Source organism: Coffea eugenioides, chromosome 1 (assembly GCF_003713205.1).
Source record: "Coffea eugenioides isolate CCC68of chromosome 1, Ceug_1.0, whole genome shotgun sequence".
Classification (NCBI taxonomy): Eukaryota; Viridiplantae; Streptophyta; class Magnoliopsida; order Gentianales; family Rubiaceae; genus Coffea; species Coffea eugenioides.
This window is the reverse complement of record NC_040035.1, coordinates 49,306,403-49,325,595: the sequence shown is the minus strand read 5'-3', so window position 1 is coordinate 49,325,595 and position 19,193 is coordinate 49,306,403. Positions and strand designations below refer to the sequence as shown.

Here is a 19,193-nt window from a genome sequence, read left to right as displayed (position 1 = left end):
CGTGTTGAACCAACACCAAAAATAGCCAAGGCGCAGACAAGAGTTGTAGACAAGGGTTTCTAGGTTTTTGTCACTGACTAAACCCCTCAAAACCTAGAAATGTACTACAATTCTCCTCTCTCTGTCTTTCTTTCCCCTGCTGCCTGCGTTGTTTCGAGTGCTTTTCTTTTGCTTGTGAAGGAAGGGAGAGGAAGGAAGACCCTAGCATTATATATAGTTTTGTGAAGGCAGTTAAGAGTGTTAAGTAGTAACCCTAGTATTGAACAGAATAGGGACTTAAAGTTCGAAGATACCAAATCTAAAAAGGAAAGAAAACAAGTATAGGAATTTCCTTTTACAAGTAATTAATTCGTCCAAACTACTATAAATTATAATACAGTCCAATATGTATGGTACTATCCTACGTGTATTCTTTTTACGTTTCATGAAAACTATAGACTTGAATCAAAAATTTCACACAGTACCTCTTTTGATAAGAAAAACATGAAAAGGAAAATAGTTGCACTTGTTTCAACTTATATTGAATGCATATAAAAGGAATCGTTCTTGATAACAATATTAAAAAAAAAAAAAAGAAGTTACTACCATTGTTGAATTTGCTAAGTTTTTGAGTAGCAGTAGTTTATAAGGAAACAGAACTTCTTCTTAATTTTCATCGAATAGGAAATGCACAGAGTAAATCAAGAAAAGGATTCGAAATTCTATAGCAATAATATATGTATTAGGGGATTCTTTTTTACGCATTAAAATTTATTACCTTAGATACAAGAATGCGTTGGTTATGGCATTCTTCTTTTTTTTTTTTTTTCGAACACCATAGAATTTTTTCTAAACCTACTCCTACTTCCTAGTTTGTGCTGCACAACTATCGAAATTTGCATGGTACTATTTCTCTGTTAGCGCGGAACTAAGGAAATTGCATAAAAAGGATCCATCCACCGGTGAAAAAGGATCTTCTGCAGGGAAGAATAAATGAAAGGGAGGGAAATCTTAAATGGGCTTTTGTATCGGGGCCGTGTCGGGCCCTGGTATAGAATTAAAAGCTAGTTCATGTGGTCTTAACAGATGGATGGTGGTATTGGACCAACCATGACGCGGAGGATGCACCTTCAAGTCTTCAACAACGCAGATTGAGCCCAACGGCAAGTCCGTTCTCAAGTAAGCATACAATCACCAAAATGTACTCACAGTTTTTGTGCTCATAAATAAATAAAGCTGGTAATCGTATTAGTATTTTACAGTGACCCGCAACTAAGAAAAGGCAAACCATGAAAAAGCAGACCAGACCCCATCATGCGAACATTTTGTATTATTTATTTATTTTGAAGAGACAGCATTTTGGCAAGGACAAGGCTTTCTCTTTTTCTTTTTCCTTAACCGTTAAGGTTTAATATTGGCCTCATGGGATCTTGACTATGCAATAGTAATCTGCTAAACAGCAGCATGTTGTAGTAGGTACCCGACACCGCATAGACCAACAAAACAGCTTCCAATTTCTTTTATGATCAGAAGATTACTTGACACAGACAGCGTAACAAAAACTGCAACTCTTCTTTTCCACTGCGTTAGGACATCAAAAGACGGCAATTAATACTCACTCACTTAGGAGTAAATAAAGGAGTGATATTAAGCCATTACTTGGAATCTAAAGTACAGGTTGATATTAAGCGACTCCATTTGTCTATCTGGAATTATTGGTCAAGACTCAAGAGGAGTTGATTTTTTTTCTGGGATTTCCAGGGTTGGTTGGAAGCTGGGACTGCGGAGCACGTCTTGGACAGGACAAAATCTCATTAGCATAATGGCAATCAACTAGCTAGTGAAGCCCGCCCAAAAGATGCTGGCAATCAACTAGTAGTATCTTCGCCAGTGGACAGAGAGCTATGAAGCAATAATAATATGTGTTGAAGGAGACGACTGCCGTCTTCATAATTGTCTTGATAGATAGCATCAGACAGTGACAGATCCTCCAAAATTGAGGGTATATACCAGAGCTTCCCGGTCAGCTATGGAACAAAAGTTTTACTCAGCGGTGGTTGGATCTTGACCACAATTTTTATGCTAACTACTCCACCAAAGCAATCAACCTGCTGCTTTATTCTACCAATCAAACAACAAATCAAGAAAGATCGATCGTCTTCCACGTGGTGTGAAGAGTTGGAGTTACTAGGTACTACTAATAAATACTAGTTCTCTGTTTTCATCTCCAAATTGTTTGTTACTGACTGACCATCTTTCATCTCCTTGCGTTAGTTGGATCCAAGACGCCTACTATTTGTTTGGTCGGACTTTATGGCTTAGGACACCTCACCGCCATTAGTTTATCTTCCCCCAAAGTTTAAAAAGTAGTGCTAATACCAACAGAATCTTCAGGTAACCGCAGAGTGAAACAACTAGCTCAGAGTACGATGTCTGCATCTTGCTCTTTCCTTTTCTTCTTTGTTGTGCCAGAGTGAATTGATGACGGGGTGATGCAATTACAATTGGTGCATTTCAGCAAATCAGCACAATCGCTTTATTCCCTTGTTTTTCTTTTCTTTTCTTTTATCATGGCATTATCCGAAGAGGAGAGAAAAGGGAGATGATGATGATAGCTAGGTTCAGGGTTGGCAAAATCGTTGATGCATATTTAATATGATGAGGAAGAGTGGACGGAATGATTATTTATTGGAGATGGAAGAATGCCGGGTCAGCCATGCATTCTTTGATTGATCTTCTTTGAGCTGAAATGTGCTGACTCTCCAGTCTCTAGTCCAAGAAAGCTACCCAGCAGCAGAGCTGCTGCAGCTTACCATAAATGCTTTGGCTTAAATTAAATGGTGTCTGTTCAACTTGAAATATACAAGACAAAAAGGACATCATTGTATGGTGTATACCTTCATTTATGATTATCATTCATCCCCAGACCGCTGAACCATTCTTCTTATGTCTCAGTCTGACACACACCTAACGACAAGCATAGGCTTGCTTACAAAAATTATTATTCATTTCCCATTTTCCTTTTCTGTATAATGTAGTACAAAACAACTGCACAACCTAGCTACCACCCTACCATCCCCCAACGGCTTTCGGCGCTTGCCCCGTTTAGCAAGGTTTTAAGTATTTTCTTTCTTTCTGAAAAACAAAAAAAAAATACCTGCAATGACCAGAGAGTTTTCGACTGTAACTGCCTGCTGATCAGATCATATGGCCTTTTTTCTTTAAAAATAAAAATAAAAATAAAAATATTGTTAAATTGGAGCAATAAGGTGAATGGAAACAAATTTATGTGGGTGTATGATCCAGGCTCCTCCCAAAGTGCAGTGATGAGACCGCCTACGATGTTGAATTGTAGATGGAAAAGAAAAGATTGGTTTCTCTGCCAAACAAATGGCGCCGGCTGATTTTTGAGGCATAGGCTGCATAAAGGTGATCGTACCTCTTTCTTCTCAGCCATCTACTGGGCTTCATTGATCGCAAAACAACGCCATTTCCACTAATCTGTGGAATAGTAGTAGTTTTTCTAAAAGAGAGATCCTCTGTGGTTTATCTAATCACGTAGGTCCTTAGACGATGAAGATCCACTACTATTTATTTATAAATTATACTAGTATATCATTCAATCCCTGGGCTCAAGCTATATAGTAAGTAGTATACACTGCTGCTAATCATCAAAGTTCTAAATCTGCAGATTGTTCGAACAAATCCCGAACTATTTGTCAAAGGCTCCATTTAGCTTGACTTAACCCCATCTGAGTTGCCGTGATCTCTGCTTATGTCAACTTTCACTTCGTTTAGTTTTTTCTGTCAGTTCTTAGACTTTTACACCGACATTTTCTTGCCATTTATCTTCCTAGTTGCTACTGACATCCAACCCAAAAAAAAAAAAAAAAAAATTTTCAACAAATGCCGGTTCTTCCTCCCCAAAATCTTAAAATTGACTGACTACCAAAACTTTGTCATTAGAGAAATATCCTCTCCAAAAGTCCATAAATAATTAACCGCCGAAGCGGTTGCTTTCCTTGGTGTCCAAAGGGTGGGAAACATTTGTGGAAAATTGTGGAATTTAAAATGTTAATTTCGCTACCTCAGAAACAGAGCTGCGTAATTACTGGAAATTTCTTTCTAACGGATGTATGAATCCCCCACCAAAACCGGTTCAACCGGAGAAAATGGAAGTTAATGCAATGATTGACCTGCCCGAAACACGTTAACGATTTTTAGCTCCCTTCAAGAAGATAAAAATTTTTTCTTTTTAAAAAAACAGAGAGAAACAAAAATGAAAAGATCAATCCGTAGACGTTAATAGCACTAATTAAAAGCATTTCCTGTGATAAAGAATGCAAAACGTCAGTAGAAAGCTATTTTACTAATTAGACTTCTTAACACTCTAGTGAATAAGCTTTGACTTTAAACCAAACAGACAACTTCTGTTGACTCTAATCATTGTGGTATAAAAAATTCAACCCTTTTTTATTTTACCGGACAGCTGAGGATAGAAAACGAGGAATGGACTCGGTGTAATTAAGCACCAAATTGTGTGTGGTGCTAAGCCCGAGAGCTTCAGCCTTTCATCCTTCAACAGGGTGACAACCCCCAAAAAAAAATGGAAAAAGAAAGAAAAATCAAACTTTGGGCAAAGGAGGTTCTTAGGCTCTTTTTTCGCCGTCAAGTTTAAGATTCAAATCTTGTTCTTGGCTCTTAGACGTGCAACGATGTGAGAAGGAAGATTTCTTTTTTTGTTTTTTTAAAAAAAAAACCAAACGCCATGGAAGAGGTAAACTAAATACTATGATATACCCTTCTATCCATCACTTTACACGAGATCGAAATGCAACTATCCAAGCACTAATACTGAATCTTGGGTTACCACTTAAAAAGATAATAATAACAACATACTTTTGTTTTGCGCCTAATAATAACAACTCACTTGATCGAGTGGAGTAGAAATGTCGAATGGACGGCGGTAAATTGCAAAAGCACTTTTTGTGGTAAAGTTTCGGCAAAACCTATAAAGTTGAATGGTTACAGCAGCGGCCCGGAACGAAGTTGCGAAATATATATATATAATATAGTAGAAAGCATGAAATGTGATGTGAACAATGGAGGGTTGTACTTAAAACATTATATTGATGGTGGTAATTTCCAGACAGCAATGTAGGCTTGAGTACATATTTGGTGCTTTGACGTTCGAGGCCCGGCACCAGTGACTGAATACTAAGTCCAAGTCCGCCCCTCTCCTCCGCTTTTCACGCCTCCGGTGTTATGAGAACATTTGAAAATGGGAGAATCGGTCGGTTTGATCGATCAAATTACAAACTCATCATGAACCGATCGCAATAATGTCCATAAAATTAATTGAAGGGAAAATGGCCAATTTCGTCCCTATACTTTTTTATAGTGTCAATTTAGTCCCAATATAATTTTTTTGGCCAATTTGATACCTATACTTATTTGCGTTACCAATTGAGGAACGCCGCGGCGGCGCCACCATGTAAATTTGATTAACCTACTAATTGAGCAACTAAGCAGGGGTATTTCGGTCACTTCACTGCTTCTTCATGTTTCACCTTTTCTTCTTCATCTTGCTTATCACCATCCATAGAAGCCGGAGTAGCAGATCCGTCTCACTCCAACCAGGCTTTCAGCAGAGTCCTCAAATACACAAGAAGGAATGTCATTTTGATTATGTGGCTGGGAAACCGCCATTGAGCTAGACTGATTATTATATTCATGATTGACATTAGAACACTTCTTAGACGCACTTTGATCAACCATGGCCCTAGCTTCAAATTCAAGTCGTTTCGCTTCATAGGCTCTTGAAGCTTCCTTTTATAAAAAATTACCCAACCAGATCCTCTTTCCCTTAAACGGGTTGCGAATTTCTGCAGCCCATTTTCCCCATTTCCTCTGCCTGAGACCTTTGTATTTGGAAGAGGAAAGCCTTGATTGAGGTTAACTCTACAGTTTAGCTAAACCAGTTTTTTTCTTGGGGTTGTTTTTCTCCATATTATTGCTCTCTTGATAGAATTTTTAGCTTCCGGTGCAACAGCCATAGCCACAGGCTAACCAGGTTGCCTTATCAACTCCACAATAGGGAGAATAACCTCCCTAGGAAATCTCTTAGGCCTCTTTTCAATCATCCTTTTATCATCTGATGAATCAGTATCAGTAGCATCCGAATCGTAACAAAAGACCCGAATCTTCCTCACGGGTCTGGTGGGTTCAGCGATGATTTTTGGCCTTTTGTTATGGTACTCTTGATTCAGTAAGACATATATAAATAGGTACAGGTTCAACCGGGGGCAGGGAGAGGTCAGTTGGCGTGGAATTTGCATTCGCTAGTTTTCTTGGGGCTCTATCAATCAAGAGAAGAGGAAGAAAGATATGGCTCTCCCAAAGGCTAAGGAGATCGTGTCGGCCAATCCCGTTGTTGTTTTCAGGTCCTCCTCTCACTCTCCTATCTTCTCTATTTGCTTACATGATCTTTCATTTTGCAATTCTAGCTAGAGTAATTAATTTGGAATGGTGGGTGAGGAGGAGGGGATGGGGATCGGGGATCCAAGTCTGATAATATTGAAAATTGGACAGCAAATCGTACTCTCCGTTCTGCGTCAACGTGAAGAAGCTGCTGGGTCAAAGATCAACTACCCAACATAATTTAAATTCTTCCAAAAAAATAAAAGAAAAGGGGATGCATATCAGGTATGAGGTCCTCTAAAGAATAAAAAAGTGATAAAAATCACTTTATGTGAAGTCCCCAAAACATATTACTCCAGAACAAGTCCTTTTGGGCCTCAATCGTATTGAAACAGTTGGGAAAAGAAGAGAGAGAGAGAGAGCTCTACTGGTTTGCAGAGGAGAAATTTCTAATTGGTGATAGCTAGTAACAGAACAGCAGAGGAAACTGAAATCCAGTAGAGCTTCTTCAGCAAAGCCCCAATATTCCCAAAACTGAAAGCCTGGTCTCGCGTACGTCACCGGCATCTGTCCTCGAGTTGGAGTGAGACGGATCTGTTACTCCGGCTATGGCTTCTGTGGATGGTGATAAGCAAGACGAAGAAGAAAAGGTGAAAAATGAAGATGCAGTGAAGTGACCGAAATACCCCTGCTTAGCTGTTCAATTAGTAGGTTAATCGAATTTACATGGTGACGCCGCCGCAGCGTTCCTCAATTGGTAACGCAAAATAAGTATAGGTATCAAATTAGCCAAAAAAATTATATTGGGACGAAATTGACACTATAAAAAAGTATAGAGACGAAATTGGCCATTTTCCCTTAATTGAATTAGTCAAATTCAATTAAGAACCGACCAAAATTTGAACTTTTAAATCGGTTCATATTAAATTTTTATTCCTTTTTCTTTTAAATTTTAAAGTCATCTAATTTATATAATAAATAAATAAATTCAGACAAAATCGAACCGTGAATTGAAAACTCATCCAATTCACTTAACGGTCCAAGTTAAAAAAACATTATTGTAGACAAGAAGAAGAAATTTACTCTCCAAAAACCAAAAGGAAAAAAGGGAGAAATAGATAGAGTTGTGTTTGGTTGGTTTGAGAAATGAGACGTACACTTTTGGGCGCATCAAAAACATATATATACACACGCGCGCGCGTACATAGCAAAGAATTTTTAAACTGCACTAGTGCAAGTCCCCTTTTGGACTGTTCATTTAGACCACTAGAACTGCTGTTATTAAGCATATTTGTACTTCGAAAGTTACTCTTCCTTATATTTGTAAGATTCTGACTAGTTTTAGTTACTCTATCAATTACCATCCATGTTATTTGTCAAAATCTCCTTATAGTTGTTATTGTAGAATCTATCCTATCATGCTAATACTTTTTTACACCAAACAGAACCTTGTGCGAGAATTTTTCATTTGTCACTAAAATATCAACAAATTGTCTCGAAAATGGATTTTGGCGCGTAGTTGGATACTAAATAAAATAAAACATTCCCAGCGGAAGACATTTACATCTAACCAAACGTACCCTAAAATAAGCCACAAAAGGTCAAAAAAACCGTTCCCTTTTCGACTATATAACTTCATCAGCACCCTCCCCTTTCCCTTCCCCCTTTCTCTTCTTTCTCTCCCTTTCACTGCGACTCCTACTTTCTTTTCCGATCACCCTGTTTCTTGTAACTGTAGTATAATTAATTTATGCAAGTAAAATAAGTACTAAAATTTAGAGGCATAACGAAAATCAAAAGGTACAGAAGCTCCATGGATAAAGAGTATTTCCTGAATGCTGCTGGAACTCAACTGCCTCTCCAATTTGAAGCCTGGAATTCTTTCTCCCCAGCTCCGGAGCTAAATTGCTCGTCCGGCGAGGCTTCAAATTGTTGTTTGAATCCTAATTGGGACAAACCAGCTGATCACTATGCCCGACATGGCTCGGCTTTGAGCTCAATGGTGTCATCCGCCATGGCCCCCAATTCCTCTGTGCCTGTTGAGGCTCTTGCATTCCGAGAATTAATTAAAAAACTGGGCCCCGTTTGCAGCTCCGGGGACCTGCCGCAGCCATTTCCACCCGGCGCAGCTTCTTATGCTAGCTGTAACACTTCTTGCTACAGTACAATGCCCTTGACCTCCCCACCTAAGCTACAGGTGCCGGTTTTGAACGAGAATTTCTCCAATTTGCGAAATTCTGTGGCCCCGAACCCGCCTTTGCCTGCCCTCTCGGCTGATCCAGGATTTGCCGAGCGGGCTGCCAAGTTTTCTTGCTTTGGGAGTCGCAGTTTCAACGGCAGAACGAGTCAGTTTGGAGTACATAATAATGCGGAGTTGCCATATGGATCTAGTACTCCAACCGTGGCGAATGGGAAGTTGCCGAGGGCCTCAAGTAGCCCTTTGCTCAAGCGAGGTGGATCTCCTCCACTCGAAAACAACAATTTAGGTCAATCCCAGATGGAGACGAGGCCTATCGATGGCCTAATTCCGAGTTCAGATAACACGGTGAACAAAGTACCTCTAGCTGCTGCCAATTCTAACGAGGAGTCCTCTGTATCTGAGCAAGTGCCAAGTGGGGAAACTGGGTTGAAAACTCCCAATGAATCGAATCCCAGGAAAAGGAAAGCTGTTGCCAGAGGAAAAGCCAAGGAAGATGGTTCAAGTCAGGCGGCTAATCATAACAAGGTATTGTTTCATGGAAAATTGAACCGACCCCACCCTTGACCAATTTCTTTTTCTATAGTTTTAAGTGAGTTGAGAAAGTGATTAGTAATTAATTTGGGAGAGATATTCACTCCAGGGAGCTGAAGCGGATATTGATTCAAATGCGAAGCGATCCAAGATGACGGAAGCCACTGCGAGTGATGATCAAGGCGTTAAAATTGAGGAGAGGAAGGGTAGCGACAACAAAACTGGGGATGATAAGGCAAATCAGAGGCCCCCTGAGCCTCCCAAGGACTACATTCATGTCAGAGCAAGAAGGGGTCAAGCTACAGACAGCCACAGTTTAGCAGAAAGAGTGAGCAATATATCCATTTTTTAGGAGAATCATTCCATCATGAATTTCCGGTTTTTCTAATTGCTTTGTTTCTATTATGATTTAATTAGGTCAGACGAGAGAAGATCAGTGAAAGAATGAAGCTTCTCCAAGATCTTGTACCAGGCTGCAATAAGGTGCCTAGACAAAGTTGCAATTGGGATTTTCTTTTAGTAGCGCTTTAGACTTACTGTACAAGGGATTTTTGTAGTAACATGTCTGACTTTGTCATCTAGGTGACTGGAAAAGCCCTTATGCTCGATGAGATTATAAATTATGTCCAATCATTGCAACGCCAAGTCGAGGTGAATGAAAATCAGTTAGGCATGTCTACACGGTTCATTATTAATCAATACTGTGTGTCACTTCACTTCTGCTAATGATCTTCTTGTGCTTTTCACTGCAGTTCCTGTCGATGAAGTTAGCTTCAGTCAATCCAAGATTAGATAACATGGATAATATCTTATCTAAGGATGTAAGCGTATTGTATCTTTCGTGTAAAATTGTTGTTTATATCCTCAAATTTAATTCCATTGAACTGAGATGCACTGGTCCCCTCCTGAATCTTCAGCTATATCAACCAAATGCCTCTTTACCTCCCCCCCTGTTCCCAATGGATACCTCGGAACCAGCTCTGTACAAGAACCCGTCCCAACAAAATCAGGAACTACAGAGCAACAATGGCTCAGTGGACCAGATAGACACTACTGCATTGTGCCGCAACCTAGGACTTCAATTACCTCATCTAGATGGATTTACTGAAGGTCTATCTCAGGTGATTTTCCACGGACAATTGTGGGGTTAATGTCAATACAGAACAGAATCAAAGGAAAAATAACACGGTTGGATAAATTTTTTTTCCATCATTTAATTCTATGCATCAATTTGATCCAGTTCCCCGGATTCTGCGAAGATGACTTGCACAGCATTGTTCGGATGGGGTACAGCCATAACCCTGACACGGATGCAGCATTATTCCATTCACAAACCTTTCCTGGTAAAGATAAAAAGAGTAACGGGGAATTATATATGACCGTATAATTTCGCCTTATTAGTTTCTTTTAAGGTTGTAATGGATTCGTTATCTTGCAGTTGCAAACCAAACGTCCCGCATGAAAATTGAGCTTTGAGCACTGCGTACCTTATTTTCAAGTCAAGGCCTGGAAGCAAGAGTAGGCTACTACTGTACATATACGAAGAGACTAGCAGTTCAATTGGTTTTTTGATGAATGGGCTGTCACCCATTTATAGATTCTAATCTCTCTGTCAGTGATTGATTTGTCTGGAAGCATTTTTATTAGGAGGTTACTGTACTACACTATCGGTAGCATATTTCTTGACTAGATAATCATGTGTATTCCAGTGCAACGTACAGCACTGTCATCTCTGTAAGATATATATAGTAATATATATTCTTGTTCGAGCAATGATAATTCATCAGCTTTTCTTTAAGAGCTCTCATTGTCCCAAAATTGGATCGGTGGTGGTTATTCAATTGAACAAGATAGACGGAGGAAGAATCTTTATTAGATTTTCATTGGGTTGGTGTCAAAGTTGCATCATGTCAAATCGCGTTTTCTGGTGGCTATGATTTTTCACTAATGCTGTTGTAACCAGCTGTATGAGTGGGTACCTCCTATTTGCAAAAGTCTTAATACAAATGATTAAGACTCGGGGTTAACCGGAGCTTTAGTCAACCACCACGATTCATGCCACAATTTTTGGGCTCTTGAATTATTTTCCAGGATTGCTACTACTATTACCCACCCAGCGACAGAACCTTCTTTCACAGTGGCAGCTGAAGAAGAAAGAAAATGAGCCAATCAAGCAGATTTGGAACTATTCAGTTTGCATGATATAACAAAAGAAAATATGGCACCAAAAGAATCCCAGGTTGGCAATTGGTGAGATTCTGACTAGACCCAATGAATCTGGCTTTGATTTTATATCCTTTTAGCGTCCCTCCCTCTTTTCAACAAAAATTAAAAAAATATATATATATTTATGAACAGGAAAAGGTGAAGGCAATGTAGTGGAGTTTTGAGGTATGGAAAGATGCCTCTAGTCCAAGGGAGATAGATATATATTACCTAATTGGATGGGAGGCGGTTTGTTAACAATCAAGAAGAGCTTATTGGGTTTAACAAAAGATTTCTGCTGCGTTGCAGCCTTTACATATTTTAAATTAATGAGAGTTTTGTATTATTGGTCTCCTGATCAGTGTGTGTGTGTGTGATGCAATTATCAGAAAGATTCTTTTGAGACGATCTTTTCACTCGGGAAGAGTTAAACAACAAATTAGTATACTATTCAACAAATTTGTTTAAGTGACAGACTTGTCGTATAACACGAATTAGACAACAAAGCAATCATGTATATATATATATACACACATGCATGTCTCTCAATTATTTCCCCTGTTTGAAAGATGTCTTTTAGGCTTCGATCATCTTCTTTAGAAAAAAATAATAATAATAACAACAAAAATTCTCATTAAATTAAAGGCAGAATTCACTGTTTACCGGCATCATAATCTAAAGTTCATTGAACTATCTGTAATTTTAGACACAAGGAATGAAGTATACCTAATGGATGGTCATACAAGTAAGTAGTAGCATATTCCAAGTCAAGTCCGAGTTGTTCCGAATCATTCCGAGTCAACTCAAATTTTTATTATTTTTGCTAATTTTTTAATTATTTTTTAAAATAATTTTTATAATATTAAATATTTCAAAAATTTATGTCTTACCGACATCACGATTGATATATCGAGATCAATGTAAAACGGACCGAACCGTGACCGCAACTTTAAACCATGTCTCTAGCACGAGTGATCATTCAAGCTTGATTGATTTTAAATCCACCACTCCAAAACCCATCCCCACCAAAAAAAAAAAAAAAAAAAGACAGAGAAAGAGAGGGGGAGACCTTGAGGGAGGAGATAGAAAGAAGCGTGCAAAATGTCGCTATTTAGAAATCCTATATGACCCTCAAATAGCTTAAGCTTGTGGTACGAATTTTGATTGGTTTGGCAAATGCAATATATCTTGTTGCCCTTTTTTGTGTCTTTCGTTTGCATTTGTCTAATCGAAATGGAACATTGCAAGTAGGGAACAATACATATACCGTTTGTATATTTAAACCTGTGAGAAAAACCAAATGTCTCCATGCACGGAATTTGGGTGTGCTGGCTTCGTCCTTTAACTTCTTTCATTTTGTCAAATACAAGCTGTTTGATTGGACAAATAATTAGTGGTTTTTTTACTAGATTGGAGTACAAGTACAACTGGTTTCAGTGCCTTGAGGCGGCTCCAATCTGCATAATAAGTCGCTTCAAAAATTCTTGAAGGCTTCATGTAGAAGCAGAGAGTTTAAGGAATCTGCAAATTGAATGACCCGGGATTTCCAAGTCTTCTACTTTTACAAACACACACGAATGGGAGAGTGAAAGATGATGTGGGTACATCTTTTCTTGCACGTCATGTTGTAGGACTTGGACCTTGCCCCCATTTGGGATTTTACTTCTTCAAAACGCAATTGATCCACTATTTTTGGGAATCACCCTCCACTGAGAGATTCTGCGAGCTATCTATCTGTGTTATTCGTCCAATTCTGAATAGTCTAATCCAAAGTTTAGCCGGCTTTATGGTGAAAAGAAAAGCAAAGAGATAGATATATGGGTGTAGTGTAGTAGATGAATAAAATTCCAAAAAGAAAAGGATTCAAAAATGAAAATGCACTAAGCTGACATTTTTGTTTGGTTGAGGCAAAAGGGTAGTGCTAAAAGTAGCAGTAATCAATATCCTTCTTCTTAACCAGAGAGTTGTGGTTGTGGACGTCCTTTTCTTTTATGGTCTTTCCCATGCACTTTGGTGAGCATTATATTCCTTCCATGGGGGAGAAAGAACGCACAGACAAAGGAGGGCCATTGTTATAATAATGTGTTCTACCAAACTTTGCCCGATGCCAATCCTGCTTTACAACTGTGTTTTTTAAGTGCTTTTTCCTGCACTTGGAAGGAAAATCAGCGTTTCCATGGATAAGTTTTTGATGCATCTGATATTTGGTTCAGTCGTACCTGTCCATGCGTGTGCCTTCCCCTTCTTACCAGATGGTGGTTATTATTATCATTTTCGTGTAGTTTGAGGGAAGAAGCAATATGGTGCCTAATCTGCACTAATACTTGTATTTCGACTATTGAACTACTAATAAAACAACCACTGGGCCAATGGCTCAGTGGCCATCAGGGAGGGACTTAAGTTCCTCCTTGGGTTGTAGGTGAAAAAAATCTAAGGATTGTGTCAGAACACTCCTTTAGTCTAGTTGGGTCTGTATACCCACTAGCCCCCTACAACAACCTCCTTAGGTTCCCCCTCCCCTAGATTAGGATAAATTAGGTTATACAAATGTATTTTTGCTGACAAAAAAAAAACTAATAATAAAACAAATTTCGGCCTTCAGGCTCGATTTGGAAGGCCAAGATTTGAGGCTGACTTAGCGGGTTCGGAAGATGTCACGTAACGCCACTCGGGCAGCACGCAACAATAAGGCCTATTTCAGGATAATTGTGCTAAGAGCGCTAATGCAACTGGGCCACTTACCCAACACACACTGCTTGTAAGCAACTGGGCCCTGGGAGTCCATTGCCTAAACGTGTACCGACATGTGCAGTCACCCATATTACCCCATTGGCCCGCCTCAACGACCTAGAGGTCAACCGGCTAAATCTTTTCGCTCCGGAGAACAAGCTTCTCTTTTTTTTTTTTTGTCGATATGATAAAATTTCTATAATCTAACCTAACCTATTTTAGGGAGAGGAGGGGACTTGATGCAAATAAAAACTCCATCGAAACTGATCAATGAAGACCGTCACATATTCTGATAATTTGTTAGAACCCTTGACCTCCCGCATCACCAATTTTTGTGGAGAACAAGCTTCTCAGTTTGTCAAATTGTAAAACGCTTTTCAGGTCTAGTGTTAGTAACTACGAGACGAGAAACTGCAGCTGACAATAACACACCAAAACGGTCAAATTTTCGAACAGATTCATGGGGATCAAATGGGAAAAGAAATGAGGGCAAACATAAAGAAGTTCAAAAGAGGTGGAAATTCGAATTTAAAGCACGAGCAAATCAGACAGCTTGCTTGTCAAAGACTAGTACTCTGAAATGTCTAACAACGACCATATAATTAATTCATAAAGGGAGAAGAAAAGACTCAAAATTTTAGCAATTAAGTAGCTGAAAATGTTCCAGCAACCTTTCCTGTGCCGCTAAAGTACAGGTGACAAAAGCTTAAGGAAGCATAAAAACCTAAAATTCTATTATAAGACCCCCAAGAAAAGAACATAGAATTCTGATTAAGCAGCACCACCAGAAGCCTTGCCTTTCTTCCTCTGAATTTTCTTCATATAGAACTCGAGCTCTTTACCCTCCAAGATGTAACTGCAAAAAACTCATCCAACAAGAGCAAACAAGTGTGATGGCGCTGCAACTGAGAAACAGTAGTAAACTAAAATAAAAAAAGCCGGTATGACTGCTTGAGCTTACCCATCTGCTCTGCCACATTGACCTGGGCGAGAAGATATGCAGGCCAGCAATCTACCACCCCCAAATTGCTCCTCAATGTGAGGATCAAGTGTGCGGCCTTGCTGGCGCTTCTCAAGTTTCCTGACAACATGGTTGCTCTTCTTAGTTTCCTCAGCAGTAGCCTCTCCATCCTGCCATATAATAGTACAAGCAAGTAAATATCATGGAATTTGGCTAGTTGGAAACATCAGAAACACTGTTCCCTTGGTTCTTTTTCTTTTTGTTTCTTTCCAGATTGGTCACAATTATTGGGTGCTCCACTAAGGTGCAGAAAGAAAAGTAACCAATCTTCCAAAGGGTGAGGATTGGTTCAACAAATTAGTATATGCATATTATACACAATTAAAGTGCTTATTACTAAATACAATAATACAAACTACTTGAAGTAGAATTGTTGAAGGAGATTATGGTGGACGCAGGTATCCTCACACAATTAAAGTGCTTATTACCATATACAAAAGGATTCATCTTCTATAGATTGATAGTTTATACACTATCATCATTGGATGCATAACAAATAATTTGAATTTGAATTTGATATCCAAATGTTGTATATGTGTCATGCATCCAACCATGAGTGTGTACGCTATTAGCGTATATAAGATTGACTACAGATGTCAATATACCTCAGTGGTATCCTTCTTAGCAGGCCCCTTCTTCTTCCTACCAATGTCAACACCATAATGCTGAAGGTACCACTGCTTAAAGGGGGCTGCATCAACCTGAACAATTGCACTCTTCACGAGAGTTTGCGTCCTGACAAGCTCATTGTTTGAGGCATTGTACATCACATCAAGAATACGGGTCTTCCGAGTGACAGCCTCACTACCCCAAGAATAGTTTCCTGTGTCCAACCTCAAGGCCCTCCACTTCACATTGCCTCCACGGACACGGACTCTCCTGACTGTCTTGTTGCTTGAGAGCTTAGTGTTTGCTGGCTGGCGACCAAGCTCATACCTTTTTAAAAGAAACAAAAAACATATATATATCAGGCAGAAGCCCAAGACAAAGCAGACAAACGTGTGCAGTAAATGCAGAACCAGTTTCACAACCAACCATGCCGGGTTTTTTCCTAATTTGGACCACACATGAGGTATACCTCAATATTTATCATGGGACAAAACATAGTGCAAAAACTTTGTTCTATTGGAAAGCAGGCAGCAGCAATTGCATGAAATGGGGAAAACAAAACCACATAAAAATTACATCTATATAAGATGAAAAACACGAGACAAATTGAAACTTAATTGTGGAAGTCATAGCCACTACATTGCAAAGAAGTCATGAGTATTAAAATCCGAACAAAACATGCTGATACAGACGAAAGGCACTTAATTAATGCCGTAAAGATGCACAGGTATATAGAAGCAGCAAGAGGTAGTTAAATCCATAAGTACAATGTCAACTAAAAAGAGCAAGTTCACTTAGCTCAACAACGAGAAACGAAATCTGTAAAACCAGGAACACAACTACTCTATATAACGCCGCATTCATCACTTTGAAATAAAGACTCGAGAAAATGGGACAATCATTTTCTTCTTCTTTCCATACTACAATTAGTTCCACACACAACGATCAGAACATCGGAGGAACACCAAAATAATTCAAATTCAGATCGTGTAGGAAAGAACAAATCCTGGACATCTTTTGCTCTCAACCCGTTGGCCAAAACCAAAATGCATAAACTCCAACACCCCATTGGAAAAATGAAAGTCAGCCAGTACAAAAAATTAAAAGAAAATTGATCTCTCAAGTATGAACCCAAATTTCATGTTCAACCCATTCAATGTCACATCAAAAAAGACCAAAGCTATAGCTAACAAGAGGATGAATCCACCATGAATAAGCTAGCCAAATATGAGCCACAACAGCAAAGATAAACTAAATACAGCAAACGTACTTGCGCTTCTTCCTCCAAGCTTTTTTCTTGCCACCAGTGGCACGCCTCTTGTGCATAGAGTCCCGCGAGATACCTATTCAAAATTCCATCAGAACAATCCACAATTACATAAATATAAACCCAGCAGGCCATTTAAAAGTCATTGATAGACGAAGAGAGAGTGCAAGAAAGCAGGGATTTTTCGGAGGATACCCATGTTGGATTAGAGCAGCTGCCTTGAAGAAATGAGAGATTTTACTCTAACGAGTCTTCCTGCAAAGTCCTCTCTGCTCTGAAAAGCAAAACCTAGTATGGTTCGAAATCTTTCAGATACCGATGGAACAGCGCTAAAACCCTAAATGGGACAATGCAACTGGGCTTCCGTCTAGATGGGCCTAGCTCACTTGGGCTTGTCTTTTGATTTTTGTTTTCTTGGTAGTCTCCAATTCAGCACTAATTTTTTTAAAAAAAAAATCTCCACCGGGAGATGAATGAAATTTAAAAAATTGAGAGAATGAAGGGGGATTCGAATCCAAAATCTCCAAATATTGGAATTTCAATCCTAACCATTAGTCCAATATTTCCTTGGCATTTACCAATTACTACTCAATGTCACTTTTTATTTTATTTTTTAAACTTTTTTTCGTTTTATAAGCCTTCCCTCTTTCTTTCTTTTTTTTTGGTTTGGGTTTGGGAACATTGAGCTTTGCAGTTTGTTACTGTCATTTTTTTTCTTTGTTTACGTAGAGCTGCGAGTGGCTCGAGTCCAAGTTCAGTCAAGTTTGAATTGACCAAGTCAAATTCGAACTCGAAATCGAGATAAAAAATACTAAACTCGTTAGTTCACGAGTCGGCTTGAGCTTGATTATATATATTTTTTTATTTTAATAGTAAAATTACATATATATCCCTAATATTTTATTATTTGTTAAAATTTTTTTATTTTTTTAAGCTCGAGCTCGAGCTTTACATTTTGTGCTCGTCGAGCTCAAGCTTATAAACCTAGGTTGAGAGTCGCCTCGATTAGGTCAAAATTCGACTTGATTCGACTCATTTGCACCCTTCGTTTTATTGACTGTGGTTCATAAATTATTTGGAGCATGCACATTTATCTCATGGAAAGGGAGAATAAAACAAATTAAAGAAAATAGGTATGACTTACAAGTGCTGCTTTGAAATGCTAAGAATACCTAATTTTGGAATTTTATTAGGGTTAAGTGAAAATTAATACATGGAAGTCCTAGGACTTTTTGTTTTGTCAAACGATAATAAGTGATATTATAAATACTTGATAACACAAGGATAGTTACAAAAAAAGGGCAACTACCCTTATATCTGCCTCCGCAGCTTCATTAAGTGAAAACAGGGTAGGCTTTTCTGACTTGACATCCATTTGGTTAATTCTATTGCCTGATCTGTAAAATGAAGGACAAGTGCATTGGTCAAACATATCGCTCGCGTCTTCAATATCCTCACGGACGGTCGCTAAGTTGTTATTACTAACACATCTGGAGTTGATCATTTTTATGTCATTCTTGCGGTCTGATTACATCTGAATGACATTCCAGCCAACTTCTTTAGCCAAAATTAGAGCATGTTTGATGGCCTCAGCTTCTACGGCAATTCCTTTGTTCAGCTCATTTAGCTGTCCTCATGCTTTCACTATATATTTTTTGCCCATTTTCTTGTCACAATTCCTATTCCTGTTTGTGTCATTTGATCTGAAATGGATGCATCTAAATTGATTTTGATCACTAGCTCGGGTGGCTCTCCCCACAGTTGTTGGGACACTGTGATCAGAATTTTCCAATAGAACATACGCTAGCAGATAATAATAATTCTGACAAAGGTTTAGATTGGAGGAAAAGATGTTTGGTTAGAAGTGCTTAGAATTCTTTTGTGCTATTTATCAAATTAGAAAATGTTATTAATCAAATTAAAAAATTACGAGATACCAATGAGCACTTATAAAACCCCTTCATTTAGATATTTCCTCAATCTAATTTCACTTTTCCAATGTACTAATACAGTGGATCCTTATTAAATACTAATATTCAGTGGACGCCTCTAGGACAAACCCTAAATACAATTGATACAGAACTTAGGGACTGCTTGATTAAAGGGTTTGAGAAACACAGAATGGAATAAACCCCTTATTTGTTGCTTGGTTAAGCCTATTGAAATGCAATTTTTGGAATCATTTCTAAAAAATCGGACTTATCCCATTCCGGAGCAAATTGAAAGGTTTT

At 38.7% G+C, this 19,193-nt stretch overlaps 2 protein-coding genes across 2 annotated transcripts; one reads left to right on the top strand and one right to left on the bottom strand.

Annotated features, from left to right (window-relative positions):
• Positions 1-8,068: 8,068 nt before the first annotated feature.
• On the top strand, positions 8,069-10,903 carry LOC113777134 (transcription factor bHLH62-like). Its single transcript, XM_027322178.1, has 8 exons — positions 8,069-9,124; positions 9,240-9,458; positions 9,548-9,613; positions 9,713-9,781; positions 9,883-9,951; positions 10,048-10,251; positions 10,371-10,473; positions 10,569-10,903. Exons 1-8 carry the CDS (start codon positions 8,213-8,215, stop codon positions 10,604-10,606), a joined length of 1,680 nt encoding a protein of 559 aa, XP_027177979.1. The 5' UTR covers positions 8,069-8,212; the 3' UTR covers positions 10,607-10,903.
• Positions 10,904-14,565: 3,662 nt separating this feature from the next.
• On the bottom strand, positions 14,566-17,260 carry LOC113759687 (40S ribosomal protein S8). Its single transcript, XM_027302265.1, has 5 exons — positions 17,158-17,260; positions 16,966-17,038; positions 15,692-16,022; positions 15,027-15,196; positions 14,566-14,921 (listed from the first exon to the last, which is right to left on the bottom strand). Exons 1-5 carry the CDS (start codon positions 17,159-17,161, stop codon positions 14,837-14,839), a joined length of 663 nt encoding a protein of 220 aa, XP_027158066.1. The 5' UTR covers positions 17,162-17,260; the 3' UTR covers positions 14,566-14,836.
• Between the last annotated feature and the right edge of the window lie 1,933 nt (positions 17,261-19,193).